At 38.0% G+C, this 27,716-nt stretch overlaps 4 protein-coding genes and 1 long non-coding RNA gene across 5 annotated transcripts; 3 read left to right on the top strand and 2 right to left on the bottom strand.

Moving 5' to 3' along the window:
• The first annotated feature begins 436 nt into the window (after positions 1–436).
• On the top strand, positions 437–10,280 carry LOC129767015 (probable transaldolase). The gene is made up of 3 exons (XM_055767620.1): positions 437–675; positions 9,187–9,310; positions 9,368–10,280. The coding sequence occupies exons 1-3, from the start codon at positions 573–575 to the stop codon at positions 10,149–10,151; spliced, it is 1,011 nt and encodes a 336-aa protein (XP_055623595.1). The 5' UTR covers positions 437–572; the 3' UTR covers positions 10,152–10,280.
• Positions 10,281–17,643: 7,363 nt separating this feature from the next.
• On the bottom strand, positions 17,644–19,721 carry LOC129767009 (eukaryotic translation initiation factor 2D). The gene is made up of 2 exons (XM_055767613.1): positions 18,898–19,721; positions 17,644–18,842 (listed from the first exon to the last, which is right to left on the bottom strand). Exons 1-2 carry the CDS (start codon positions 19,615–19,617, stop codon positions 17,853–17,855), a joined length of 1,710 nt encoding a protein of 569 aa, XP_055623588.1. The 5' UTR covers positions 19,618–19,721; the 3' UTR covers positions 17,644–17,852.
• Positions 19,722–19,912: 191 nt separating this feature from the next.
• LOC129767020 (uncharacterized) lies at positions 19,913–20,582 on the top strand. The gene is made up of 3 exons (XR_008741483.1): positions 19,913–20,053; positions 20,230–20,310; positions 20,370–20,582. It is a non-coding gene; the product is annotated as an uncharacterized LOC129767020 (long non-coding RNA).
• A 3,286-nt stretch (positions 20,583–23,868) lies between these two features.
• Positions 23,869–24,615, top strand: LOC129767018 (anaphase-promoting complex subunit 10). The gene is made up of 2 exons (XM_055767623.1): positions 23,869–24,080; positions 24,137–24,615. Exons 1-2 carry the CDS (start codon positions 23,972–23,974, stop codon positions 24,583–24,585), a joined length of 558 nt encoding a protein of 185 aa, XP_055623598.1. The 5' UTR covers positions 23,869–23,971; the 3' UTR covers positions 24,586–24,615.
• On the bottom strand, positions 24,592–26,197 carry LOC129767014 (uncharacterized). The gene is made up of 3 exons (XM_055767618.1): positions 25,857–26,197; positions 25,424–25,780; positions 24,592–25,362 (listed from the first exon to the last, which is right to left on the bottom strand). Exons 2-3 carry the CDS (start codon positions 25,778–25,780, stop codon positions 24,655–24,657), a joined length of 1,065 nt encoding a protein of 354 aa, XP_055623593.1. The 5' UTR covers positions 25,857–26,197; the 3' UTR covers positions 24,592–24,654.
• Positions 26,198–27,716: the final 1,519 nt, after the last annotated feature.

Raw genomic sequence — 27,716 nt, 5'->3', positions numbered from 1 at the left:
AGCGAACACCGTCATTATGAATCCAAACCGCGCGTTTCATTGGCTTTACCGCACCACCTCGCTCAAATAATACAAATATGTTTTTCATCATGGGAAAAATTCACAAAAACTTCCTATGATTTGTTCCCTTTATGAAAATTAAACAAAAAAATGCGTCGTTATGTACTTGATTAATTATTTCAAATCAGACATTTAGCGGTTAATGGAGAAAACTGCATGTTAAACAATTACTTCGTGGAGAAGCGTGAGTAATATAATTGCCACCGAAATTTCAAAACTCTAATCTTGTACAAGCTCTCTACGGCTCTTGCCGGCTTCTGCTGGAGCGATTGTTTGATTTGCGAATCTTTGTAGTATACTTGCCAACACGTAGACGCGACAGCTATGGTACCAACACAACCCGATAACTCTCACAAAGCCACCGATGCAATGAAAAGGGTATACACACTACGACTCCACACAGAGTCTCGGACAGTCGCGAGAATCCATTTCACGTTTCGTTGCTTATCGCCGATAATTTGCCGTCGAAACTTTTTTTTTACGTTATTCCGCGCTCGCAACATCAGTCTAACATGAGCAGTGTTGAGCCACAGAGCAAGAAAACAAAGATGGTCTCGAGTTTGGAACAGCTGAAGCAACTGACCACCATCGTGGCTGACACCGGTGATTTCGAAGGTACGCATCCTTACGCCATTAGCAAGCTTCGCCAGTGGTGACAAGAGTTGTTTCGAGTGATAGATAATGGTGATTATCAGCAGTGCCGTACTGGAACCATTCTAGAAGGATCGGTCAAGGACGTGTGTTACTGAGTTGTTTCAATTTAATGAAGGTGACCGTATTGCATATTTTTCAATTTTTGTTCTTGGCTGCTGCGGTTCTCGAGACACTCAGCGAAGTGTCTTCGTAAAGACCAATACAGACAGCAGTTTTACGCCTTCTCATCAACGTTGAAATGATTGATAGTGTGATACATGAGATAGTAATATCAAGGGCCTAATATTTACTATTCATAATAAGGCTTCCAATGTATTTACTATTTTCCACACGAAGTACAACTAATCTACTTCGTAAGATCCATTGTACTGTTCACGTAAGGATCAACATTCAACCACGTTTCGATAACTTTCTCTTCGCACGAAAACCAGAACAATGGCATATGTAACATTACGCATGAGAAACAAGAACGATTGAGCGATTGATTGACACGGTCAATCGCCCGCGACAATCGTATGAAAAGTGAATGGAACATGAAGCAAGTCATCGCGGAGTTGCCCTAAATAACAAACCAGATTCGATTGCATTGCCTGTGAACTTGAAGCAATGTCATAGAGGTTGACTGTAAAGGCTGTAAATATTTATGGCAACTGGTTGCGCCTATGGCAGAAAACTGCAATAATCGATTTCAATCGATGTAATTGATTTGGGTTTGAACAAGATATTACTGTATAACTCCTTCTGTAGAGGAACTGGTGAGATTAGCGCTAAAAGGCCCTTTATATTTGCTTTGAGATTACGAAGAGGGACTCAGTCAAAGATATTGAAGATCTATACCAAAGCTTATGTATAGATCTTCAACATCTTCGACTCTAACATATTGACGACATTTTTAGCGTAAAAAGAACTCGTGTCTCATTAAAATGTGTTGAATTCCAATTGTGTTTGTTAATTTTTTTCTGGAAATGTAAAATGTGTTTGCGAAGACAATTACATTGTAGGCAACAACCGAACGTACGATGTCAACGTGAATTGTGCATGGGCTAGTAGTAGGATTCGGAGATCTTTGGACAAAGATTGATCTTGACTAGTCGATTTTCTAAAGGACGTAGGGATCGAGCCACTAATTAAATCGGTACCAAAGAATCGATCTTTGAAAAATAAAATGTATTTTTTACAATGTATTTATTCCATATTTATTTATTTATTCTATATGCCGTCTTTTTTTAAAAAGTTTAATATCTATTCAAACATCAAAGGCATTTCATTTTGTTTTTCAATATGAAAACCACAAAAAACTTTAAAGCTCAGAAAAAAATTATTTTCAAGAGCATTCATCTTGTAGCTTTATGGAATTATTATATTTATATAATTAATTTTTATATTAAATAATTAATTGAAAATTATTATTAGAAATTTAACAACTGGTACTCAGAACTCAACTAGCAAAAGTCCCATAAAATCCGTCCGGCCTTATGTCCGGGATTTAGTCGAATTCGGTTATTAGCCGTAGCGTCAGTTCTAGGAAACAATTATTCGGCTGGAACTGATGTTATCACCCAATTTCGCCACAATTTTCATTGTCGGCTCAGTGAATGTGTCTTAGATATACCACTAGGGACGTTCTTCAGAAACCAATTTACAAAAAGTTTTTGTATGATCGAAAGAATTGGAAGAACAAAATCGATTTTTGCGATTTTTTCGAGTACAAAGAATCCATCCAAAAAATCGGAAAACGAAACGGAAATGATTGATCTTCTAAATATCGATCCAATACCGCCCAATCCTAGCTAGAAGGCATAAAAAACGTTTCCTCCTAGGAATAAAGGTCGGTCTCGATTACATACGAATTCGATTATATACTGACTCGATTATATTCGATTATATACAGTTTGAAAATATATATATATATATTTTTTATATTTCAAATATGGCTTATTTCAACGAAAAATATATTATTTCAACGTTAAGATGAAATTTAATTGATTATTATAATTACAGTGGAGTAAAAATCGTGATTTTTTATTTTGATTGATTTCTTACCAGGAATTGTTTATAACGATATTGCAGCAAATTAAGAAAGAAAGGAGTTGGGTGTCAAAGAGCAAACTGTAGAGCGATTAGAGAGTTTTAATTTGGTTGATAAAAACAATCAAGTTTTGTATGAGTTGGCTGACCCGGCAAACTTTATCCCTCCCAAACTTAATTTTCGTTATTACATCTACGTTTTCTTACTTAGCGCACGTTCATGTTTTACTATAAAATTCCCAGTACTTCTACCAAAACTCGTCGTTATAATATCAGATTATTTTCAGACACAATTCTCGTTCAAGATTTTTTAACCACTTGCAAATAATATGTTTCTCCGATACATGGAATAAATGTTTGATACAGAAAAAATATGATACACTGCGTCTCACAACTATAGAACCACTCATTTTTTCTTAGTTTCCAGAGATATGTAAGAAGTCGGTTGTATCGAACTATATAGTGTAGAATACAATAACTGTCATCATTTATAAGACTCGCCATTTCAACTTTATTGTTGTGTTCAGGCGCGAAACATTCAAAAAACTAAAATTCTTGTGTTTCATAACTATAGAACCAGATGGAAAAACTCTCACTCCTTTACAAAATTAACGCCAATTTCACATGAATTACAATAAGTTTCTTACTCGTAGTTTGTCTTCAGTTATCAATCAGTTATCGACCAATCTGCGCCATGTTGTAGTGTGTATCTAGTACTACGCACAGGATACTGCTCGTTTGAGCTCTTCAAATCACTCATACTGCTTGTAAGCTGCATCTACTGTTCGTGCGATCACTCCTCATAAGTTCCTGATAGGGTTTTGATTCGGTAAATAAGCTGACCAGTCCTGAATCTGAAGCTCCTATTCATTAAACCATGACATAAACTTCGGATTTTATGAATCCGGATGCACAATTACCAGTTTTAGGGGACATGAAACGTTTCTATGGTGAATAGACACTCCTTCCCCTCTCTAAGGAGGGTCTGCCATACAATTGAAACACAAATTTATGCATTACTCGCGAACTAATCAAGCCAATGGAATCAAAAAATGTTTTATAACTATATCATGTACCAAATTTTCTCATCTTTCAAATGAGAACAGAATTGTCCTACGTAGCGTACTTTTTGATGTAGAGTCAGGTTAAAGCAAACAAATCCCGGAACAATAAGGAAGTTGAATACTCTGTCTTTGTTGACATTCGCCCGAATGCGTAGAAGAATTTTTTCATGTGAGAAAGGTATTTTCTGACTTTGAGGGGATGAATAAAAAAATAACTTCCTCCTTTATATTCCAAAACGGAAAAGATATTTATCAAAAACATTTTTTTTAATCAGATTATATACAGGATTCGACTAATGAAATCGGAGACTATATAATCGAGTCTGTCCTGTACTTTTTTTTCAATCCGATTCATGTTCCACAACGTCTTTGTAAGGTCCTGTCTATAAATGTCATATGAATATTGAAATATATCAGAGTGTAGGCTGGCTGTTTATATAAATCATACTTTGGAAGATGTTTATGAAATCCCCTTTGAACTAGTTGACTCTGACAGTTCAATAATAAGACTATCTATCGAGTCCCAACAAAATGCCAGCTTTAACATTTTCAGATCAAGCGGCCAGTACCCTTGCTCGGATTTCTGTTACAAAATAGTGAATTCATATATCGCAACACATCATCACAAAAAGGCACTGAAGTTAGTCTTTGTTTCCGTCCATTCATGCTTACTATAGTGTTCAGTGGAAAATCTTTCAGAATTTGCAAATGCCCAGTGATATTTCCTCCTACAAAATGTTTTGCACGTTTCGGTCTAAGAGTACCTTTCTCCGCTTCAAGTTGCACATATTGGTGTAAGGGGAGAAGTTATAAAAGAGCATCTAAGGCATTGGAGTTTATCTAGCTTTTTCCGAGCTGATATTTGTGTAGTTTTAGTAATTGACGCCATCAACCTAACGAGGCATATGTTAGTCTAGGGTCTCACTATTGCCGAGTAAATACAGTTAATCATTCTCGGTTCTAGTCCCCACTTTTCCCCGAGTGTACTGCTACAAGTTAGTTATTACATGCTCCAGTTGGTCGTCCTTCCAAGTTGCACTATTTGAGTGTGTAGTTGAGGGCTGTTTGCATTCTATTGGATTATGTCAGCGAATCCAATGGTTTCGTATCCTAAATTAGCTAGCTTGTTAAGAAGATCATCCACAAAAAGAGACAACATCAGAAGAGACATAACTCCTCCTTGAAGGCAACTTTTGGTTGGTGCCGTATAGCGAATTCGTTTTTGTTCAGTTTCAACCCCAGTGCCGCACTAACTGCTGTCAAAACGTTTTTTTATTAACTCAGTTTCGCACTCAGTGTCGCACTAGTTCGCCCCGAAAGCTGTTATGGCGGGTTTTCATTAGGGAGATCTATAGCTATAGATGCATTTATTCACGTGAAAATAGGTGTAAACGGGTGAGAATAAATATGATAACACTTATTCGAGGTATATATAACTTGAATAAATTCAGCATATGTAAACGCTTGTGAATTTCTCACTGGTGAGAAATCACTAAAGTTGGATGCAGTTCTACTTTAGGTGAATAAATTCACCGAAAATATGAATACATTCATTATAGAAGTTCACGCTAGTGTAAACGGTTGATGCGATTTCTATAAATCTCATCATATTTCTTCACATGAATATATCACTAGTCTAAACCCACCCTTAGTTTCGCACTGAGATGTTTCACGGGTTGGCACTCGGGTTCACCAATACAACTATACTGAACTGTCAAGTTCCGAGTATTGTTTTGGAAAATATAAAAATAGAGACTATGAAAATGGAAAACCTGCTGCTCTTGCTTTTGTATTATTTGAATCGTAATCCAATTCGGATTCTGATTTTGAAGAGTATATTCGTGTAGACGGCATTAAGCTCCGTGTGCTTTCATTGGGAGGCGAAAATTATTATGGATATTCAGGAGGAATAAACATGCTCTCAAAATCAAAATTAGGATCGAAAATTTACTTTAACGTATCGAATATTTATTTTATGTGAAGGGGTTTTTTCCGATATCGCAGAAACATTGAACGAAAACTGTGTCTAATGATGATTTTATATTATAATAGTAATTATTTGTGGAACAAACAGGAAATGCATCGACAAATTGTTAAGTGAGTGTCAGGACTACATGTGTTAGGTAATCAAACAATATGAAGTAAAAATTTTCATTCAAACTTTTATATTTTTACACTGCACTTGGCCCTTCTGATCTTATAGAGAATACTTTACCTCCCAAGCACTAATATCTCCACCAGACGTCGACACTGTACATTTGTCGTCGCAAATATAAACAAATCAGACTATACAACGCACACCAACAAACCACCGCATTCGTGAAACTGAAAACGTTTTTTTATTACAGAGTCAGTGTGGCACTGACTCAGTTTTAAAAACGAATTCGCTAGTAGTTAGTGTATAACCTCCTCATTTAGCTGTTACCTGTTGGTTGGTGAGCATAACATGTATCCAATTGGAGATGCACATGTCAAAATCACATTTCATAGCTCTATTTATTTAACTGTAGGATGCATTGTCAAATGCTTCCACAATACCGAGAAAAGCTGTAAGTGAGATTTCATTAGCGTCAAAAGACTTCTTTATTTTTAAAATCAACTTGTGAAGTGCTATTTCTGTTGATTCATTTGAATGGTCTCATGTTGAAATATGATTATTTGAGATCAATGATCTTTTCCACCATTTTCATGATAACAGATGTTAGACTAATTGATCTATGCGCCCTTGGGAGTCGTCCTGTCACGACTACCAGTCTTGGGAATAAATATAACCCGGACTTCTCGCTTTTTACTACGAATGTAACCTAGTATCATGCTGGTTCTAAACGTCTCTGTCAGAAGAGGGACAGTGATATCCTTGCTTTTCGTAGCAGCACTGGATAAAACTCATCTGATCCTGGAGATTTAAAGGAATCCATTGCCCATTCAACGATTGACTTCGTGAAGATCTGGCAATTTCTTTAGCTCTAATTTCCTTTCTGATCGGACAGGATTGAGTTGTATTGAAGACCTGTGCGTGTTCAGAAGTTATCTAGATTGAGCCGGGAAAGTGTGTATCCATCATGATACTAAGTGTTTCTTGGGAATCGGTTGTATATTGACCGTTTTCTTTTTTCAGACTACCAAGTCCGTTGGTATGATCATTTGAAAGGGCTTAAGGTGAAGGTGGAAGCTAGCCATAAATGGCTGCCACAATGGCGCTCATTTCTTTCATCTCCCTCCCTCACCTCTCGCCCGAAAATCAATAATTTTGCGAAACAGTGTGAAGAAAATGATCGTTTTCGCACACTTCCCATCAAGTAATATCAACCAAACTCTAATCGATTACTCACAAGATATTACATTTTCATCTGCTTTCGCACCGTTTAGTGAAGAACGTCGGAAAACTCGAGCAAGTGCTCTGAAAGTTAAATTTTCGTTTTTCAATCTTCTGCAATGGTTTTGTTTGTATTGGTGGAAGCATCGTTATTTTTTCGACACTGATGCCAAACAACATCATCGAAACAGCTATAAAAACCACTCAATAAAATGTTATTCCGGAGTCATAGCGTCCCATGTCATGAAAATCAATAGAATAAAATTGTGTTGATATCAATACAATTATTATTTTTACGTTTAATGGGTCTATAATGTAAGTTTTAGCAACTTTAACATTGGGTAAGAAAATTGTATTGCAGAGCTCGGAACACTGCCACGGCTGCCTATGCTTTCAAAAACAGTAAACGGAAAAGTATTAAATTCAATCTAAATGCCTCGGCCAACGAAGAGAAGGGTTAAGGCTTTCCAACGTGAATATGTGAAAACAATACGATCAACGAAGGAAAATATTAAGGAATTATCAACATCGAGTTACTATGCGGAAGAACTTGTTAATACCAAAAGTGCCCCAATTCGCATGTGTTATAAATTTGCTCATGTTACGCTCGCCTATAATCAGAATCATATGCAAATGCACCTTCTATATATATTTATATTTGCAATTGTTCATCGGAACATATCGTTCATACATTTTACTTTAGTATTGAATTGTTTTGTTTTTTTTTTCAAATGCATTCAAAGACTCGTGTCAATGAAGCGCCACACAGTCTGATAAGTGAATTGATCTATTTACGTGTGCTTTGCTCTTCTCTCACAAACACTATTACCCCATTTTTACACGAGGGTTTACCTATACTACTACAATGGCTAGCTTCCACCTTCACCTTAATGATATCTTGCTATAAGAGGTAAACTTTCTATCTGCTCACAGATGAACTTCCAATACCTTCGCTTAGATTTACGGATTTTTTGTTATATTCCGTTAGACAGTTTTTGTAATCTGTCCAAAAAGAATTATTTTTTGCTTCATTGAAGAGTTTTCTAAGCTTTTCATCTTTTCATCCACCATCCATACATGAAGTTTTCCGTTTCAGTGGACACTTTTCTTCGAAGTAGATTTAACATTGGATTCAAATTTTGATGGAACTATTTTAAGCTGTTCAGTAGAAAAAATTGTTTTCACTGATTTCACCGCCGGAGCGACGATGATGACGGTTTTCCCTCGGTTCGTTGGAACCTCCAATTGTACCCTCTTCTCTGGTGCTCAATAGTTTCAGGTATTTTTTTCGGGTATGCTACCATAGAGATCCGTTATTCGCAGGCGGAGTTTCTGTTCTACTTGTGTTCTTTCGTTTCTTCTCTTAGTAATTTTTAATCTTTTCTTTTGTACATCAAACTTGCATTAGTACACACTAGGATTGGACGATCTCGGATCGAATCTTGAAAGATCGATCCATTCCGATTTCCGATTTCTTTGGATCGATCTTTTGCACTACAGAAAATCGAGAAAATCGATTTGTTTGCTCTCGATCTTAGAAAAACTTTTTGTTGATTTGTTTTTCAGAATACATCGATTTTTTATCTCACCAAAGACCACCTTATATTTTTTTAAACATATTGTCAACATTTAAATCGCTTCTTTTACCATATACATCTGTACAAATGCTGACAGAGACAGAACTTGCGGCAGCTACTGAGGAGATGTACCGACCCCAGTTGCGCATAGAATCACTGAACCTGATGTTGACATAAATTACAGGCGAAAGGTTTACAGTTATCACAGGACAGGCGCCAAAATCAAGAATCGGCTTCAACAAAATGACAGATGTATGGCACGATTGACTTCTATGGGATCATTGTTAGCTGAGTTCTGGGTGGTATCCTTCTGTGCGGTTGTTGAATTTCTAATAATGCTTTTTAAATTAATTTATTCTGCCTGACAGCACAGATATAAAAGAGCTCTGAGGGAAATCAATTGGCCTTGATATTATGAAAAATTAAATAAGATTACTTTTTTTCTTGAGTATAGTTAAAAAAACTAACAGAAACAATTGCATTACAGCGATGAAGGTGTACAAGCCCACCGATGCCACGACGAACCCATCGTTGATTCTGTCGGCTGCCGGTATGGAACAGTACCAACACCTGATCGACAAAGCTGTTAAACATGGCCTGAAGCATGGAGCGTAAGTTGCATCTCTTTATCGGCCGCTTCCTCGGAAATAATTTCCATCCCATTCCAGCACCGAGGACGAGAGAGTTGCCGAGGCAGCGGACATGTTGTTCGTCCTGTTTGGGTGCGAAATCCTCAAGCTAGTTCCGGGACGTGTTTCCACCGAGATCGACGCCAGGTTGTCCTTCAACAAGGATGCTTCAGTGACAAAGGCACTTAAACTCGTTCAGTTGTACGAAGAAAACGGCATCGATAGGAAGCGTGTGCTCATCAAGCTGGCATCCACTTGGGAGGGTATTCAAGCTGCCAGGGTACTCGAGAAGGATCACGGTATCCATTGTAATCTCACGCTGCTGTTTTCATTCGCTCAGGCCGTCGCTTGTGCCGAGGCCGGTGTCACACTTATTTCCCCATTCGTGGGACGCATTTTGGACTGGTACGTCTCCAACACCGACAAGAAATCTTACGAGCCAGAGCAAGATCCGGGTGTTGTTTCGGTCACCAAGATCTACAACTATTACAAGAAGTTTGGCTACAAGACGGTTGTTATGGGTGCTTCCTTCCGCAACACTGGTGAAATTCGTGCTTTGGCCGGATGCGATCTGCTAACTATCAGCCCTAAATTGCTTGGTGAGCTTGAGAAAAGTGAAGAGCCCATCAAGCGGTATTTGGACCCAGACACAGCCAAAGCTAGCAGCTTGGAGAAAATCGAAATGGACGAAGCCACATTCCGTTGGATGCTGAACGAGGATCAAATGTCAACCGATAAACTCTCGGATGGCATCCGAAAGTTTGCCGCCGACGGGCGTAAGCTGGAAACGATGCTCCGCGGGCTGATCCAGCAGTCCGCTTGAAATGATTGCTACTTTCGTGATAAATGATACATAGTTGGTCATATTTTTGGGAACATTAGCTGTTAAAGCGAACGATTTTGTACAATCCTTTTAGACTTCAATAAATAAAAAATGGCGTTTTTCGGTTAATTTTGTCGGTAGAAAAAAATCCGAAGTACACAATTTGATTATTTGAAATTTATCTAGTTATAATACTACTCTGATATTTAATTTTGGCAAATTTGTCAACCTTCTTCTTCCAGAATAACCAGACGGGACTTGCCGACAAAAAAAAACTCCAGGTTGGGGATCTGCTTGGCGTCCGCTTTAATGTACGTCTCGTCATCTATTACGATGCATTTCGCGGTACAGCTTCGGTCACCGTATTCTGTTAATCGGGGAGGCTAGACGCCTTTCTTACTTTGAAGATACTTATTGCGGGAGAGATACATATATTTGTATCCGTTTACTTCCCCCCTGATCAAGCTCAAATTAGTTATTCAAAATTCTTTGAAGTTGCTGAAAATATTGTATCTTCCTTTGCAACAGAATCAAAACTCCACATCTACGGAGAATTCAATCAACGAAATGCTGACTTTATCACTGATTTTGACAATGAATTTATCTTGCTAAGTTGTTGGTGATAATAAGACTGCAATTTATTTTTGATAAAATATCCGGTCTTAGATCGAATCAAATAAACAATGTTTATAATCGACAAAAATGCTCCTTGGATTTTTTGTTGACAAATATGACCAAAGATTTCTGTGTGACTGAATAATCAACTCCACTTTGGAAAAATGAAGCTTTCCACAAAGCTATCGAATATTCTATATTTGTGCAATTCCAAATGAAATCGAAATAAAATGCAGATTATAAAAGTTTGTATTTTTGATTCGAACGAAAGTTTGTATTCCCTTTGGGTCGGAGGAAATATGAATTTTCCACAGCATTTGGGAATTTTTTTAATTCAAGTATAACTTTTGAAAAGGGTGTATCGATTTTAGTAAGAGAAATCTTTGATAATTTATATCTCAAAAACTATGAGTTCTACCGAAATAGTGTCTTAGAAAGAATTGATTTTCAAACGTGAAAAAAATATACACTGGGAAATAAATTGTTTAATTTGCAATATCTAAAATATATATATTTTTCATATAAAATAGAAGTTATGTAGAAAATTTAAAAAATGGGTACGAGATGGTAAAACTATTTTTGACGAACTTTCAAAACTTCTAATTTTTGTATGTTGACAATCATTTTTAGCCACAAATTATGAATCCTGATGTGATTTAAAATAAAAAAGGTCTTCATCAATATCTTTCTAAATGCAGCCATTTTCGAGATATTTGGAAAAAAACATTCTAATTTATAGTCTTTTTCATTGTTTTTTTAAATTTAAAAATGTATTTTTTAATGTATCATATAAAATAGAAGTTATGTAGAAAATTTAAAAAATGAGTACAAGATGGTAGAACTATTTTTGACGATCTTTGTGGAACATCGAATTTTTATGAATTTTCGAAACTTTGAATCAGAATTGTGAATTCTGATGTGATTTTAAACAATGAGGCTCTTTATAAATCTCCTTTTAAATGCAGGCATTCTGGAGATATTTAAAAACATATTTCTAATTTATTGTCTAGTAAAATAGCTGACCCGGAAAACTTCGTCACGCCCAAAATTATACTTCTATCAAAACTCGACATTATAATATCAGATTATTTTCAGACACAATCCTCGTGCAAGATTTTTTATCCACTTGCAAATAACATGTTTCTCCGTTACATGGATAAATGTTTGATACAGAAAATATGGTAGAATAAAGACAGACCTAGATCGGACAATTCCTTTCTCGAGTTTTGCTCTTATCAACACATTCGAGGATCCATTTTTATTTATATAGATAGAAGACGATATAGGAGTGCGTTTTATCTCATTAAAATCCATTTCAATCCATCCTAACAACGCTTGTCAATATGTAATTGTAGAACATATGCGAATTGAATTTTTCGAATTTTGCCATTTTCCTTCAGAGTTTTCCGAATATTTGCAATTGTTATTTTTTTTGTCAAATTTGCTTGAAATATGTGTATTATTTTATATGGGAACCCTCCATTCCAGAGGAGGGAGGTGTGTCATACTATCATAGAAACAGCTCTCGTACCCAAAAGCCCTCACATCCCAAATTTGGTTCCATTTGCTTGATAAGTTCTTGAGTTATGCAGAAATTTGTGTTTTATGAATTTGCTTATAATATTCAACAACTTTTCGAAATACATTATTATGGTGAAAATATATGTTCAGGAGTTACGTTGAAAAACATGTGGGTTAATACAAAACGTATCGATATTGTTTTTCAACGTAACTCCTAAACATATAGCAAACATTAATACTCTATTTCTAAGACACTGTTTTGGTAAGACTCATAGTTTTGAGATATAAATTAACAAAGATCTCTAACATCGATAGGCCCTTTTTCAAAAGTTACACTTGAGATTCCCAAATGCTGTGGAAAAATCATATTTCCTCCAACCAAAACGGAATACAAACTTTCATTCGACACGAAAGTACTCATGTTTTTTCATTTGTCGTTTTCATTTTATTTATTTTTTATTAATCCGATTATTTTTACAGGCTCAGTTACATAAGTTTAATGGAGCCAAACTCTTAACTATATTTCAAGTAGCATATATCAACATGTTGTTTCCTCAATTCTATGGTTAATGAAATAGGAAACCGATTACTCGCGGTTTAGAAGGGTGACACATTTTCATTAGGAAAAGGATGGGATGTAAGGAGATGTGTGTTTACACTCGCACTCACATTCACATTCACATTCACATTCTCATTCACACTGACACTTCACACTCGATTCTTAAAACTATCCTTACATTTAATATGTGTTTACAATTTAACTTATTCTAATGTTAGTAGGAAGGGAACCGATAGCTCGCGAAGGACGAAAAGGAGGGGAAAAGGATGTATGAACAATCACACTCGAAGATCGATAGCTTTAAGGAAAACATATATTTGGGACATGTAATCAAGGTCTAACCGAGCCAACACATCTCTCACCGGCACATTGGACTGCTTTCCTCCAGCCCGAAGGGAATTTTCTAAATTCGATCTGGCGACAAGATACAACTCGCACGACCAAACAACGTGTTCGATGTCGTGGTAACCATGGCCACAACCGCAGAGATTGCTGTCGGCAAGATTAAAACGAAAAAGCAGCGCGTCTAATGAACAGTGATTGGACATGAGTCGGGAGAAGGTGCGAATAAAGTCCCGACTCAAGTCCAGACTTTTGAACCACGGATTGAGGCTAACCTTAGGGATAATTGTGTTGAGCCACCGGCCCAATTCATCTTCGTTCCATTTGCGTTGCCAGTTAACGATGGTATTTTTACGAACTAAAGAATAAAATTCATTGAAGGCGATTTGACGCTGATAAATTCTGCCTTCAATTGCACCTACCTTTGCTAATGAGTCAGCCCTCTCATTAATTGAGCAATGTGAAGGGACCCAGACAAAGGTAATGACATAACAGCGTCTGGATAAAGCACTCAAAATTTCTCGTATTCTCTCAAGGAAGTACGGCGAGTGCTTTTCCGGCCTCATTGAACGGATAGCTTCGACAGAGCTAAGACTATCCGTTACAATGTAATAGTGTTCAACAGGTCGTGAGGCGACGCTGTCCAGCGCCCAGTGTATTGCTGCCAATTCAGCAATATACACTGAGCAAGGATACTGAAGACTGTGTGAGGTGCTAAAAAATTGGTTGAACACTCGAAATCCTGTGGACTCATTCATAGAGGACCCATCAGTAAAGTACATATTATCACAAAATCCTAAAATATAAAATCCCCGATCGATGATAATCTGGAATTCCATGGATATCCTGCTTCATGGACAGATCAAAATGCACAGAGGAATTGATGTAGTCAGGAAAACAAACACGGTTGGGAATATACGAAGAAGGATCAACCTGCATGGAGACGAATTCATGATATGAGCTCATGAATGCAGAATGAAAATTTAGCTCGATCAGCTGCTCAAAATTTCCGATCACCAATGGGTTCATAACCTTACACCGGATGAGGAACCGAAGAGATAATAAATTGAAGCGATCTTTTAGTGAGAGTACGCCTGCCAAAACCTCGAGGCTCATGGTATGCATTGAGGGCAACATCCCAACGCAATACGGAGACAAAGATACTGAATTCGCTCGAGTTTAATGAGGTGTGTTTTGGCAGCTGATTGAAAACAGAAACTGCCATACTCCATCACTGAGAGAATAGTTGTTCGATACAACATTATAAGATCTTCGGGATGGGCTCCCCACCAGGTGCCGGTAATTGTACGGAGAAAGTTTATTCTTTGTTGACATTTTTTACTCAGATACCTAATATGGGCCCCCCAAGTACATTTGGAGTCGAACCAGACCCCAAGATACTTGAATGACATAGCATGAGTGATCGGTTTACCCAAAAGTTGAAGCTTTGGTTTTGCTGGTCTATGCTTCCTAGAAAAAACCACCATCTCTGTTTTCTCCGTGGAGAATTCGATCCCTAGCCCAATGGCCCAGGTTGAAAAATTGTTCAAAGTATCTTGTAAGGGTCCTTGCAGGTCGGATTCGTTTGATCCTACGACAGACACCACTCCATCATCTGCAAGTTGTCTTAAGCTGCAATTTTGTGTAAGGCAATTGTCGATGTCGCTTACATAGAAGTTGTACAAAAGGGGGCTTAAACATGAGCCCTGGGGGAGTCCCATGTAGGAGACCCGACTTACTGTCGAATCCCCGTGAGAAAAATTCAAATGTTTCTCAGAATGCAAGTTATATAACATATTATTCAATAGAGGCGGCAGACCCCGAGAGTGTAATTTGTCTGACAAAACCTCTATTGAAACTGAATCAAAGGCCCCCTTTATGTCCAAGAATACTGAAGCCATTTGTTTTTTTTCGGCGTAAGCCATTTGAATTTCTGAAGAAAGCAACGCAAGACAATCATTTGTCCCCTTGTCCCTGCGGAACCCATATTGTGTATCTGAGAGTAGGCCATTCGTTTCAACCCATAGATCAAGGCGAAACAAGATCATTTTCTCCAACAATTTCCGTATACAAGACAGCATTGCTATTGGGCGGTACGAATTGAAGTCGGACGCGGGTTTTCCGGGTTTTTGAATAGCTAAAACTCGTACTTGTCTCCAATCATCTGGAACAATATTATGTTCCAGAAACCGATTGAATAAATTCAACAAGCGATGTTTCGCCACATCAGGGAGGTTTTTCAACAAGTTGAACTTAATTCGATCCGATCCCGGAGCAGAATTATTACATGAAAGGAGAGCAAGAGAGAATTCTACCATCGAAAACTCAGAATCAAGATCGCACCTATCTTGTGGTATATTTCGAACAATTTTTTGCACGGGAGCGGAATCGGGACAAACATTTCGTGCAAAATTTAAAATCCATCGATGTGAATATTCTTCGCTTTCATTCGTTGAAGAGCGATTTCTCATGTTTCGAGCCACTTTCCATAATTTTTTCATTGACGTTTCTCGTGACAAACCTTCCACGAAATTTCGCCAATAAGCACGTTTTTTCCCTTTGATCAAGTTTTTAAATTGATTTTCAAGGTCCAAATACGACTGAAAATTTTCAATGGTTCCACGTTTCCGAAAAGCTTTGAATGCGTTCGATTTATCCTGATAAAGCTTGGAACATTGGCTATCCCACCATGGATTGGGAGACCTTCGGCGAAGAGTGGAACCTGGGATGGGTTTCGTTTGAGCGCGAACCGCGCTGTCATTGATCAAACGAGAAAGGAAGTTATACTCCTCCAATGGAGGTAAACCATCTCTGGAATTGATGGCTAGAGCAATCGCGTCCGCATACTTTTTCCAGTCAATGTGTCTTGTGAGGTCATATGCCATGTTTATAGATTCAGAAGAATTCGACCCAATGGTGATGGAAATTTTGATTGGCAAGTGATCACTACCGTTGGGGTCCTGGATTACATTCCACTTGCAATCTAACGATAGTGAATTCGAGCAAAGCGAGAGGTCAAGAGCACTTGGGTTAGCAGGAGGTTTAGGAACACGTGTTGTTTCCCCAGTATTCAAAACGGTCATATTGAAGCTGTTACAAAGGTCATATATCAACGATGAACGATTGTCGTCGTACTGTTCCCCCCAGGCAGTTCCGTGAGAGTTGAAGTCTCCCAAGATCAATCGTGGCTCAGGAAGAAGTGAGCACATGTCAACAAGTTGCTTGCGGCTAACCGCAGCTCTCGGAGGCCAATACAAGCTGACAATACAGAGGTCTTTTCCTCTGATGTTTGCATGACAAGCAACAGCTTCAATCCCTCCAATAGGTGGAAGGTCAATTCGAAAAAATGAGTGGCACTTATTGATCCCCAATAGCACCCCTCCGTATCTGTCATCACGGTCCAAGCGTATAATATTGAAATCATGGAAAGAGAGATCATCTCGCGAAGAAAGCCAAGTATCGTTTTCATTTGGAATTGCTCATTTATAGATAACATCCAAAAACCATTTGATTATTAATTCGAGGAAGTCTCTCATTACGATAAAGCAAATTACCAATCAGTTAGGTGTAAGCTCAAGTATATCAATTGGTAGGATTTATTTAGAAGTGTGGAAAACATTAAAGTAGCAGTGACGACTTTTTACTCGATGATCAATGAAATTATAAAGGACGAGATACCAACAAGGCGAAAAAGGAGGAACATAAACTCAAAATATGATATGAAGTCCGGCCGGCTTCATTACCATCTACCTTAATTAACCAATCACTTTCATCAAAATCATTGAAAGCATTCAAACAAAAAATACTTTTAGCATAGGTGTAAACCATCTTGCTGTTCAGTTCCAGTAACGGCAGCACATTTCGGGCTTCTTAATTTTTTTTCGCCCAACATTCTCTGCTCATGTGCTGGTCGATCAAATAAACAAACTTCTTTTTCGTTCTTAATATTCTGCAATTAAGTCATTGGTGATGCGATGACCTCCGTTTTTGCCCAGACTCGTCGTCTCGTGATTCTATCTTGACCAGAGTCTTGCTTCACGTCAACCAGCAGCCTACTTTCAAGTGAATTTCCAGAATCTGCATTCTGTCCGACAATGCCACGGATCACCCGCATTTTGGCCTTTTTGAGACAGGCCGTGCTGTCATTTGAAATTGAGAAAGTAATCATCTTCTGGAGTGCTATCCTTAAACTGTGTTTTGATGGAGTATTTCGTTAGATACTGCTCCAGGTCGAAGATTGTCTCCTTTTTGCTTAAAACATAGCCACATTTCTTTCTTTCAGCTTTGATGCTGTTCTTGATTCCACTTTGGAAGGAACAGCAGGAGATCTTCTTACGGGGTAAAACCGTGCCGATTCCTCGTGCCTACATTATTTTGATTCCAAAGCCACCATGGAAAGTAACATAAAGAAAATCAAGAATTGAATGTGATAACTTTAAGGAAGACACCTGGAAGTTGATTGAATAGTCCGCCCACGAGGGTACTAAGATTCATTATATTTTACACACAATAGCATACATTTGCCGGATACACTCATCTGTGCATGCTTGTATAATCTTCTAAAAACAATAAAATAAGCTTATTTTCGATGAACGAATGTTCAAATCACAGGCTGTCATCTGAACGATCGTCATTTTGGGTTCATCGGGTGTCAAGCAATAATCTTATTTTTTCTTCTTACCCCGTTCCTTGGCAAATTCCAGCCCTGTGATGCATGATTTTGGAACCTGATAGGTTCCCGTAAGTAGCTCGTACACAAACTTTATATGGTTGCCCTGGACCAGCAATTGCTCGCCCTTCGTCCCGGGCACTTCCGTCATAGTGGTGCTGGCCGCGGCGCCTAGCTTGACAGCCTTGGCAAATTCGGCCACATTCACTCCGTAGTCCTCTAGATTACTTATCAGGGTAACTTTTTTGTTTCCGGAACGGGTAGCGGTAGTCAAATGAATGATAGCCCGTTTGCCGCCCTTACTAACCGGACCCGTTTGACTGCGCATTTCGAAGGTATTTGTCATGCTTCGCAGAACCGCATCCGTGAGGGAGGCTAAGTTCATTTGTTTTGGCTCAGCGCCACACATTTGCAGAAGCGTTTCGTCTAAGGACACTAGCTTAGTTTGTGGATCGACGAGCTTATTTCTTCCAGCATAGTCTTTCACTTTATTCCTAACTTGCTGCATATCAAGGGTACGACCCACCGGTATCCCCATACTACCGAAAAATTTCTCGGTTGCTTCGTTCACGGCATACATTTCGATCATTTTAGTCAGCAGAAGAGGGGTGGAGCTATTCTGATCGCCACCAGCATCGGTTGACTCCACACCTTCAGACTTTTTCTTGTAAGGATAAAACGAAAGAACTTCCGGATGATCTAAGCTAATGGAGACAATTTTTTCAATGCCCTTCTTCTCTTCCTTAATTTGAAGCAAACCCTCTTCAGCCATTTTCTTCAAGAATGTGCCAACTTTCTTGTAGGAACTGCGTTTCATTTCGATTCCCTCAGGGAGTTCGGGTTGGACGTATTGTGGGTAAAATGTGCTTGTCAGCATTGGCAGCTGAATTTTCTTACCGTGCAACTTGATGGAATTGAGAAACGCCGATTTGATGAGCTTATCAGGATCCAATTGATTGTCGTCCTCTGTTGCCTGCTCCGAATTCTAAAAGATGGTAAAAATAGTCATTTTCAAAAACACCTATACTGAATATTCTTACGTCCGCCGCAATTTCGTTTCCTTTATTGTCTACACCGACATCATCTAGCTGCTCAAATGATACCGGCTCGTTAATTTCCTTCACTTGTTCAGGCTCACCAAGTGGTGGAAAGTCTGTGTCCTTCGGAATGGATTGCGTTCCGCCTAGAAGTGGCACTTGCTGACAAACTGACGGTTCCATACCCCACAGCTTATCCCCGAAAACGTGTAGCATGCGAACACATATACCACGGCCGCCACACATATACAAATCATCGCTCGCATGAGCCAGCAGCCCAACTCCCACGGCGGCCTTGTTCGAGGTCAAGTTCACCGCTACGATATCGTCTTTCCTGTAATTGCCCCACGATTTAAGATCGTTTCCATGACGCACCACTCCGGGAATCATTAGATCAGCTCCGTTAGCCAATTTTGGAAGCACCATCGGGTGGGTGGTAAAATATGGTACCATTTCCATGCACGCCCACAAGGTGTACACCGTCGGGATCAATTTCCCATCCAACTCGAAGAACATCGGTCGTTTGTCACTGGTATATACCGTGACCTGAGCTTCGCTGAATGTTATGATTTTAACCACGCATACCTTACTTTTGTTCCCAAACAGTTCGTCGAATGAAGAATCCCGTATTCCGAACTGGGTCTGAGCGCGTAGCTTCAGACGCTTCCGCTCGGAACCGGTAACGAGGATATTGCTTTTGACTTTGAACGGCTTGATAAACATCTTGTACCGCAGCAGTAAATTTCGTTCTTTTCTCTCAACGATATATCCTGGATGGAACAATGCAGAGGCCACGAATTGAATATTTTGCAATTTAAACTGTCAGTCGGGTGCTACTTGCTGAACAGGCGTATGAACGATTGTTTACGAACCTACAGTGCTCCCGGATTCAACAGTTATTTTCTCTGCACTGCAGGAAAACATTAGTAAATGCAACTACCAAATCTTTAGTAGTTGAAACATTGGTAAAATGTACGCATTTTTCGTAAATATTACCAAAACTTTGTAAAACGGATGTCTTATGCAATACACATCCCTACTAAAGATTCGTACATTTTACTTCATAGCATGTGTAACCTTGATTGTTTTCATTTCTAGGAACTGTAATGTGCGTACTTCGCAGTCGTCATTCCTCTTGATGAAACAAAGCTTTCCGGAGGTAAGTTTTTTTTTTTATTTTTATTAGATTCAAATATATGTAACTTCTGTTTGTCTTCCGCGAAAACATATTCTCGACCACAAAGATATCGAGAACTTGTTTTCGCTGCGGAAAAACAAAAGTTCAATTCGTTGTATTGAAATCTTCAACACAATCCTTTCCCTTTTAATTTTCAGCTTCTAATCTTGGATTAAAATTGCACAGTTGACTATTCAATGTATATTAGACTGAGCATGTGCAACACAAAGAAATCTCAGGTAACCACATATATTTCATCACAAACCCATATTTATAACTAACCATAATCATACATCAGGAAACGGGAGAGCAAATAATGCGGATGAAATGTACTGCGATCTGGTCCCATCAACTGCCAACTAATCAGTTGTTCCTGTCCTAAAGGATGAAAATGTGCAACAGTAAAACGAGCAAAACCCTGATGAGTGAGGGTTTGAAAAAACATATGAGATTGATTCGGTCGAAACTGCGATTAAATCTGCACGAGCAATGTTTAGATGTAGAATGTAGGATGTAGGAAATTACTGTGTAAAAGATAATGTATGATTGAGGACAACTTTTTAAATAAGAATTAATTGTCAACAACATAATGTCATTATCCCTTATCATTATTTCATACAAATAAAAAACAACGTTTTCACTGATGCTGCTCCAATGGTGGGCCAACATGCCCACCATCCTACAAAAATAATGCCTACCAATTTCCTTTTGTAAGATATACCAATGATTAGTAAGGTAGAAAATGACTAACGAATTGGTAACATTTACGAAAAAAATCGTCATATATACTAAATTTTCCTCTCAGTGTGCGCTTATGTTTCCTTTTTGTGCCATTTAAAAGTTGTCCCCAAGACAGTATAATAAGGTGGAACGTTAGGCCGAGGACATAGTGAATGCGATGCGGGCGCGGGCGCGGGCTCGTTTGCGGAAAGCTCTTTCGTTCACGAATGTGGAAATCAAATGCAAACCGCCCGGATCTGACATAGTAAACGCGATTTCAATGCGCCGAAACTGTGTGTGGAGTGTTTTGCCGCGAGTGAACGCAAGTGATGGTTTCCAGACGATTTATCTATAAATACCCTCACAACTGATCTAATGGAACAAAAATAAAAATTGAGTTGTTGAGAGAAAAAGTTTGCAAATGCTACTGAGAAAATGTTTCATTTGCTGTACCTTCAATTTAGATTTTCTGTTGAAGCTTTTTTGAGAAAAAATCAATTTATTATCAAATTAAACATCTCACAATTCAACTGTTTACAGAATGAAGATGTGTTATCATATTATTTGATCACTGATGTAAACGACCTTACAGATGGATAGTTCAACAATTTCTGTATTGATAAAACATAGTTTTCATGCTAAAATACCTTTTTTTCGTGTTAGTACCTCATTTTTAGCCCTTCATTGCGTTATCCGCGATTCTCTTTATACGCGGTGAACTTTTTTTATCTCTACACTCAAATGTTTCTTGGCTCTTCAAAACAGTGCTAGAAAATTTCATGAAACCAGATTGTCCAACGAATTTATGAAATTATTACGAGATTAGGTTTGAGAAAAAAAGGTATTTACCCAGCAAACATTAAATCGTATAATTTTGCACGTACTAAGTCTTACAAGAAATCAGAATAAATCATAATCGCATATAATATCAGTCAAAGTATGTATCGTGTATATTTGAAATCACATTAAATGTAAAAACTCGATTTTATATATCATTATCAAATTAGGTCGCAATTCGGTATAAATCACATCAGTTTTATGATGTTCATTGTCATAAAATATATTTAATCCGCATCATATGCGTATATTACGGTGATGCAGTTTGTGTGTCGTATAAGCGTATAATTTTACTCGATTCAGTACTGCAGTAAATCGTGTCGCATGCTGAAGAAAATCATGAAACAGTAAATCATATTAGATCCTAATAAAGAACATATTACATCATATTGAAATGTCAATGAAATGCTTTAACATTGACAAGTTTCATTTCATAACAGCAATGTCTGAACACATTACAAAAATGGATAAATTAAATAAATAAATTATTAATTAAATTAATTAAATTAATCAAATAATAAAATCGGCAACCAGCAATGACTGATCCTTCTGCATAGAATGTATTAGGTAATGTCATATCGAATCATATGTACGAGTTTTAACCGTTGTTGAATTAAATTTCAGATAGCCGCGCGAGATAGCTGGTGGATGATAATCCAGATAACCGGAGTTCGAACCCACATCGGAGCAGTTTTAACCAAACATCAATCTGTGCCATTTTAAACATTTATATTCCACTCCCAACACAAGTAAATGAAATAATTATTATTTCTACAAATATAAATACTCATATATAAAAATGGCGATACGTGAGGCTATAATAAACATTTTACGAAAATATTTTGCGCCATTTGTTTTTTTTTCTATGTCTGTAATAAATCGTATATGAGTATGGCAAAAGTCATATTAGGTGCGTTGACATTTCATGAATATATTCATATTAGATCGCAATTAAATTTCAACATAATCGCTATTATAGTCGGTCAAAGTTGCATATTCATCCAAACAAATTCGGTAAGCATTTGCCATGTATGTACCCAGCAAACATTAAATCGTATAACTTTGCACATGATAAGTCACATATAATTTCGTATCAAATCACAATCGCATAAAATATCAATCAAAATATCGATCATATATATCTAAAATCGCATAAAATGCAAAAACACGATTTTCCATGTCATCGATGGATTGAGTGGTAACGTTGTCGTATCAAATCGCATATCAGTCCAAAAAGCATCGCATATCGTTATATACGGCTTTATATGCGTACAAAATATGGCATATACGTATATCGCCTCCACTTTTGTGTGTATATGCTAGTTATCTGCATCATATATCATACAAATGTGTCTTGGTTGTATGTATATCGCCTCCAATTATAGCTATTCATACGACTTAATGTTTGCTGGGTATATGGCCTCCACTTTTGCATGCATATGCCAGTTAGACGCATTATATGCTAACCAAAATTTAGGGCATATGATGTTATATATACGCTTGTTATACGATTTAATGTTTGCTGGGTGGTTCATTTACCTCGTCAATTTCATCATGAAAAAATAAGTTCATAATGAAAAATTAGGCTTCGGGGGCCTCGATACGTAAGTACCGAGTTCTCTTTGAACCATGCGTTGTTTCTAACACTCACAGAAACATAGTTTTGTATTTACGAACAGTGGCTTTCTATTTTTAAATGGCTATGAGAAATGTTTGTCAATGCCGTTCTGCATAAATCAAAAGAGTAACCATGGGAATAATTATGAAATATTATTTTCTGATACGTTTAAATTACAGGATCAAAATAATATGGGTGCCTATACACTGTTTGGTCGAAATAAAATATTTGAGTCTTTTTGACAGATAATATTTGATCAACACGTACTGATCAAATATATTCGACACAGAAAACGACAAGTCAGTATTCAGTTATTGGATGTCTAGAATTTTTTTTCCGCTGTTCTTCGAACCTCTCGGTACATGGTTAGGTTACCTTGAATATTTCAATTGAATTTTTTCCACGTTCAATGTTTGACATTGTTTGCCACTGTAGATAATTGAAGAGTAGCAAACTAGTGTTTGTACAAATTTCAAACCAAAATTTATTTTTCAAAAAGTGTCAAGTATATGATCTCCTGGTAAACAGTGTACGGCCTCGTTGTTATATTAAAAACAAACAACAGATGACCCACCCTGTAATGTGATCTGTTTGAAAGTTAGTCATATTTACTTTTTCTCTGAGTGTAAATATGATTTGCTCAACATGTAAACAACAAACAGTAATGTGCGAAAATAACGTATTTTTATCTAGTCGTTTTGCTTCCGTCTGAATATTTGGAAAATATGAGCGTCAAAACGGGTTCCAACGTGTGTCCTACCACGGAAGAAAGATCTGGAACTGTCCGGGAAGTCGGATCTCAAGCTGTCTGGAGCCTGTCATCCTGCAAACCTGGTACAGTGAATTGCGTATGCTTTTGAAATCAAAATATTCACATTACATTCTTTCAGGATTTGGCGTAGAACAGCTAAGGGACAATTCTATGGAAACCTATTGGCAATCCGATGGTCAGCTGCCGCACCTCGTGAACATCCAATTCCCTCGCAAAACTACCGTTAATCAGATTTACATCTATTCGGATTACAAGCTCGATGAAAGCTATACCCCTAGTCGGATCTCGATTCGGTGCGGCACTCATTTTAATGATCTGCAGGAAATTGAAGTTGTAGACCTCTGCGAACCTTCCGGTTGGGTTTGCATTCCCATTAAAGAGGTACGCGACATTCCAATGCGCACCTTCATGATACAGATTGCGGTGATAAGTAATCATCAAAATGGGAGGGATACCCATATGCGCCAAATTAGAGTTCATTCGCCGACGGAGGGAACCACTTATCCGCTTGAGCAATATGGACCATTCAGCACCATAGAATTTCAGCAGTTTCGAACAATACGTTGAACATGTATTAAAGATTTTTTCGTTTATTAATTTTCTTGTAATGCAGGGTTTGCATAACGAATGTATCACTTAGAATAGATTTGACTCAAACACGATCGTTCCTGTTACTGGCCGTTCCTCGCCGTTGTAGTTGAGTGTTCTTGGCACCAGCTCCGACACGACTTTGGCAAACGTTTTTGCGTAACTGTCCGGGTCGATATTTAGCGCCTCTGCATTTTTTCGGTTCATTGGGTTGGATTTAATTACGATTTGAACGCCATCCGTTTTATTTTCCGCAGTCGATGTCTTAGCAGAAGCGTTAAGAATTTTGGTTTGGTTTGGTTTAGATGATTCTTTCGCTATCTGCAAATCGGATGAACCGTTTCCAGTGGGCATATTTAAGTTCGGAATTGCCCAACTTTGAACAAACTTTCCATCAGCAAAAAATCCATTTTCGGGAAAATGTCGCTGGCAACTGTATATATCCTGAGTCTTGTAATCCTCGGCATCTAAACCAGCGGCAAGCATCCATTTGTGGTAAATTGAGGGTATCTTTCGAGGAAAAACATACAGACGGCAGTCCTGATTCTCGCTTTCACTGTTTTTACAGATGATACAATACCTTGAATCTTCATTCGGCGATGGTTCGTGTTCGACGCTATCGAAGGGGTCTGGGACTTCCTCATCCAAGTCTGGAGCTTCTGTTTTGACCTCGGATTCTTCGAAAAAGAGTTCTTGCACCTCTTCCAGTGGTTCAATCTTTGGAATGATTGGAGAATTTGTTGTATCGATTGTATCCTGGGGATGAGATCAGAATATTTGAACAACTAATCCATGAAGAACCGTTATATGAACAAACCTCCACTGATTCCGACGGTGCGGTCTGCTTAATGTTAAACAGTGGAACATACTCATCCAACATTTGAAATTCTTCATCAACATATGCTTCGATCTCGATCCGTTCCAGGTTCAAACTTGGAATTGCTTCCTCTCTCAATCGGTGCTGTTCCGAGCCATCCTCGAAGCATTCGGGTTCAAAATGCATAGAACAGATGAACAGTTCGCTTTTGTTTGGAAGTGTTGCTTCGTCCAGATCACAGATTGTAATGTATTTTTGATAAAGAACCGGTTGTTCAACATTGTCAGGAAACTGTAGGAGGACGCAGTCCAAACTTTTTTCAGGAGAGTCGTTGCATATAACGCAAGAGATGTTCATCTGAAAGAGTTTTAACAGATAAGATAGTTGGGAATGAACGAGATTTGCGGGTTGATCCCTTTTCTTTGGCCTTTACTGTATCAATAGGAAAACAATCCTTGTTGACGGCAATGAACCTCGAGTTACGTGGGATCGAACCGAAACTAATAATAGTTTTTCGGGATTTTCAGATTGAATTTGAACGGAAATATTTGGAAATTCATAAAAAAATTGTCCAAGACTACAGGACGATGTGTTTTAAGCGTTCAAATAACATTAAGCAATAGTTTTCATTCAGGTTCCAACAATTTAAAAATGCGTTTGGGATTTCTAATCAGATAGAGTGCCTTTGGTTCAAGCAAACTCAAAACTATAGAAATTGACACTGTTCCTTCGGTTCCTTCGAGATTCAAAATCTCACCAAGTTGTTTGTTTATGTTTTGCTTTGGTACAGTTAACTAGGGGTCCATCAATAATAGTTTTGTCTATCTGTAATTGCATCTGAAAAGTGACTCAAAAGACAAAAACAGGACGAACAAAAATGATTATTATTTTCCTATATGCTGAAACTGATCGACGGTTTATTATAATAGGAGCAATGTCCTGGAAAATAGGTAATGAAGATGGTGGTTTTTCGAGCGACATAGCATGCGCTGCCATAACTATATCTCAAATAGTGACGTTAGTCTTTGTGTTTATATTTGATTGCTTACCACATCCATTTGAAAATGCTATTTTCAGTATGTGTTTTATCAATTAAAAACATACATTTAATTGGAGCTGATTATTAGTATGATGTGACAGCGTGCCGTAGATATTTGTGAAATCACTTCGGAAAAGACAGATAAAAGTGATATTTTTGTGCGTCATTTCCACTCCCCCATGATCATCGATACCAACGAGCTTTTATTATTTCAACGAAACGGAGTTGATAATTTTAAGGCTCTTAGTGTCGGTGTGTATGATGCGAGTAAATAGTAAATAGTCTTCAATTAATCAGCATACCACCGCAAATGTTGCTAGTATCGAGGACTAAGGGGATGTCCACATACCACGTGAACAACTTAAGGGGGGGGAGTGTTGGTTTTACGAAAATGTCCACGTTTGTCCATGGTGAGGGGGGGGGTGGGAGTTCAGATAATGTCCACGTGGACACGTTAAACAAAAGTTTTCAAAAGCACATTCAGATCTGTTTTCAAAAATAAATGAAATCTGTTCTGCAGTTTTAAGAATGTTTAAACTTTTCGCCCATTTTGAGTACTCCATATTTATCCATAAAATGGTTATTTCGAATATTTTTCAATATCAGCGAACTTCTCCGCTCAAATATGTATTCTAAATGAAACTCACATAAACGGTGAGCGATCAAGTTTCCATTGGAAGTAGAGGATCATTGTTTCCAACTTCTAAGTTTCCAACAACTAATTTGATCATAAACTGGACAGCAGAGTACATGTGGGGTGTTGATAGCATGATGAAATGACCGGAATATTTGGAGGATTATCTAAATAATGCACCCGTGGCCGAGTGGTTAGCGTCTCACATTATCATGCCGGGTGTGCGGGTTCGATTCCCGTTCTGGCCGGAGGATTTTTCGTCAAAGAAATTTCCTCAGACTTGCACTATGGTCACGCGTATTCTAGAGCTTGCCCCTCGGAATACATTCAAGGCGTGTTATTTGGCTTAAGAAATCTCAACTAAGTATTAATGAATGACGCTAGTTGATGCATATGTTGAGACGGCAAAAGTTCCACAGGGAACGTTAACGCCATACAAGAAGAAGAATCTAAATAATTTGGGAAGGACTTAAGAAAATGAGTCCTATCCAAATCTCTATACCTGCACTTGTGTATTAGAAGAACCAGATTCAGTCCACCTTTTCTGAGTACCCTCGTTCCCGAATATTTCCCGAATTTTGCGACGTTGTCTTTAATACAGCTGAGTTAGGCATGCTCAG

Source organism: Toxorhynchites rutilus, chromosome 2 (genome assembly GCF_029784135.1).
Source record: "Toxorhynchites rutilus septentrionalis strain SRP chromosome 2, ASM2978413v1, whole genome shotgun sequence".
In the NCBI taxonomy this organism is placed as follows: domain Eukaryota; kingdom Metazoa; phylum Arthropoda; class Insecta; order Diptera; family Culicidae; genus Toxorhynchites; species Toxorhynchites rutilus.
This window is presented reverse-complemented; position numbering and strand designations above follow the sequence as displayed.

Excerpts from the sequence above, each read along its gene's own strand:
- LOC129767015 (XM_055767620.1), top strand. The coding sequence starts at position 573 with ATGAGCAGTGTTGAGCCACAGAGCAAGAAAACAAAGATGGTCTCGAGT. Across the intron at positions 676-9,186 it reads TGACACCGGTGATTTCGAAG|CGATGAAGGTGTACAAGCCC; the intron begins GTACGCATCCTT and ends ATTGCATTACAG. Across the intron at positions 9,311-9,367 it reads CATGGCCTGAAGCATGGAGC|CACCGAGGACGAGAGAGTTG; the intron begins GTAAGTTGCATC and ends ATCCCATTCCAG.
- LOC129767009 (XM_055767613.1), bottom strand. The coding sequence starts at position 19,617 with ATGTTTATCAAGCCGTTCAAAGTCAAAAGCAATATCCTCGTTACCGGT. Across the intron at positions 18,843-18,897 it reads GAAACGAAATTGCGGCGGAC|AATTCGGAGCAGGCAACAGA; the intron begins GTAAGAATATTC and ends ACCATCTTTTAG.
- LOC129767014 (XM_055767618.1), bottom strand. The coding sequence starts at position 25,780 with ATGAACATCTCTTGCGTTATATGCAACGACTCTCCTGAAAAAAGTTTG. Across the intron at positions 25,363-25,423 it reads CACCGTCGGAATCAGTGGAG|GATACAATCGATACAACAAA; the intron begins GTTTGTTCATAT and ends TCTCATCCCCAG.
- LOC129767018 (XM_055767623.1), top strand. The coding sequence starts at position 23,972 with ATGAGCGTCAAAACGGGTTCCAACGTGTGTCCTACCACGGAAGAAAGA. Across the intron at positions 24,081-24,136 it reads CCTGTCATCCTGCAAACCTG|GATTTGGCGTAGAACAGCTA; the intron begins GTACAGTGAATT and ends ACATTCTTTCAG.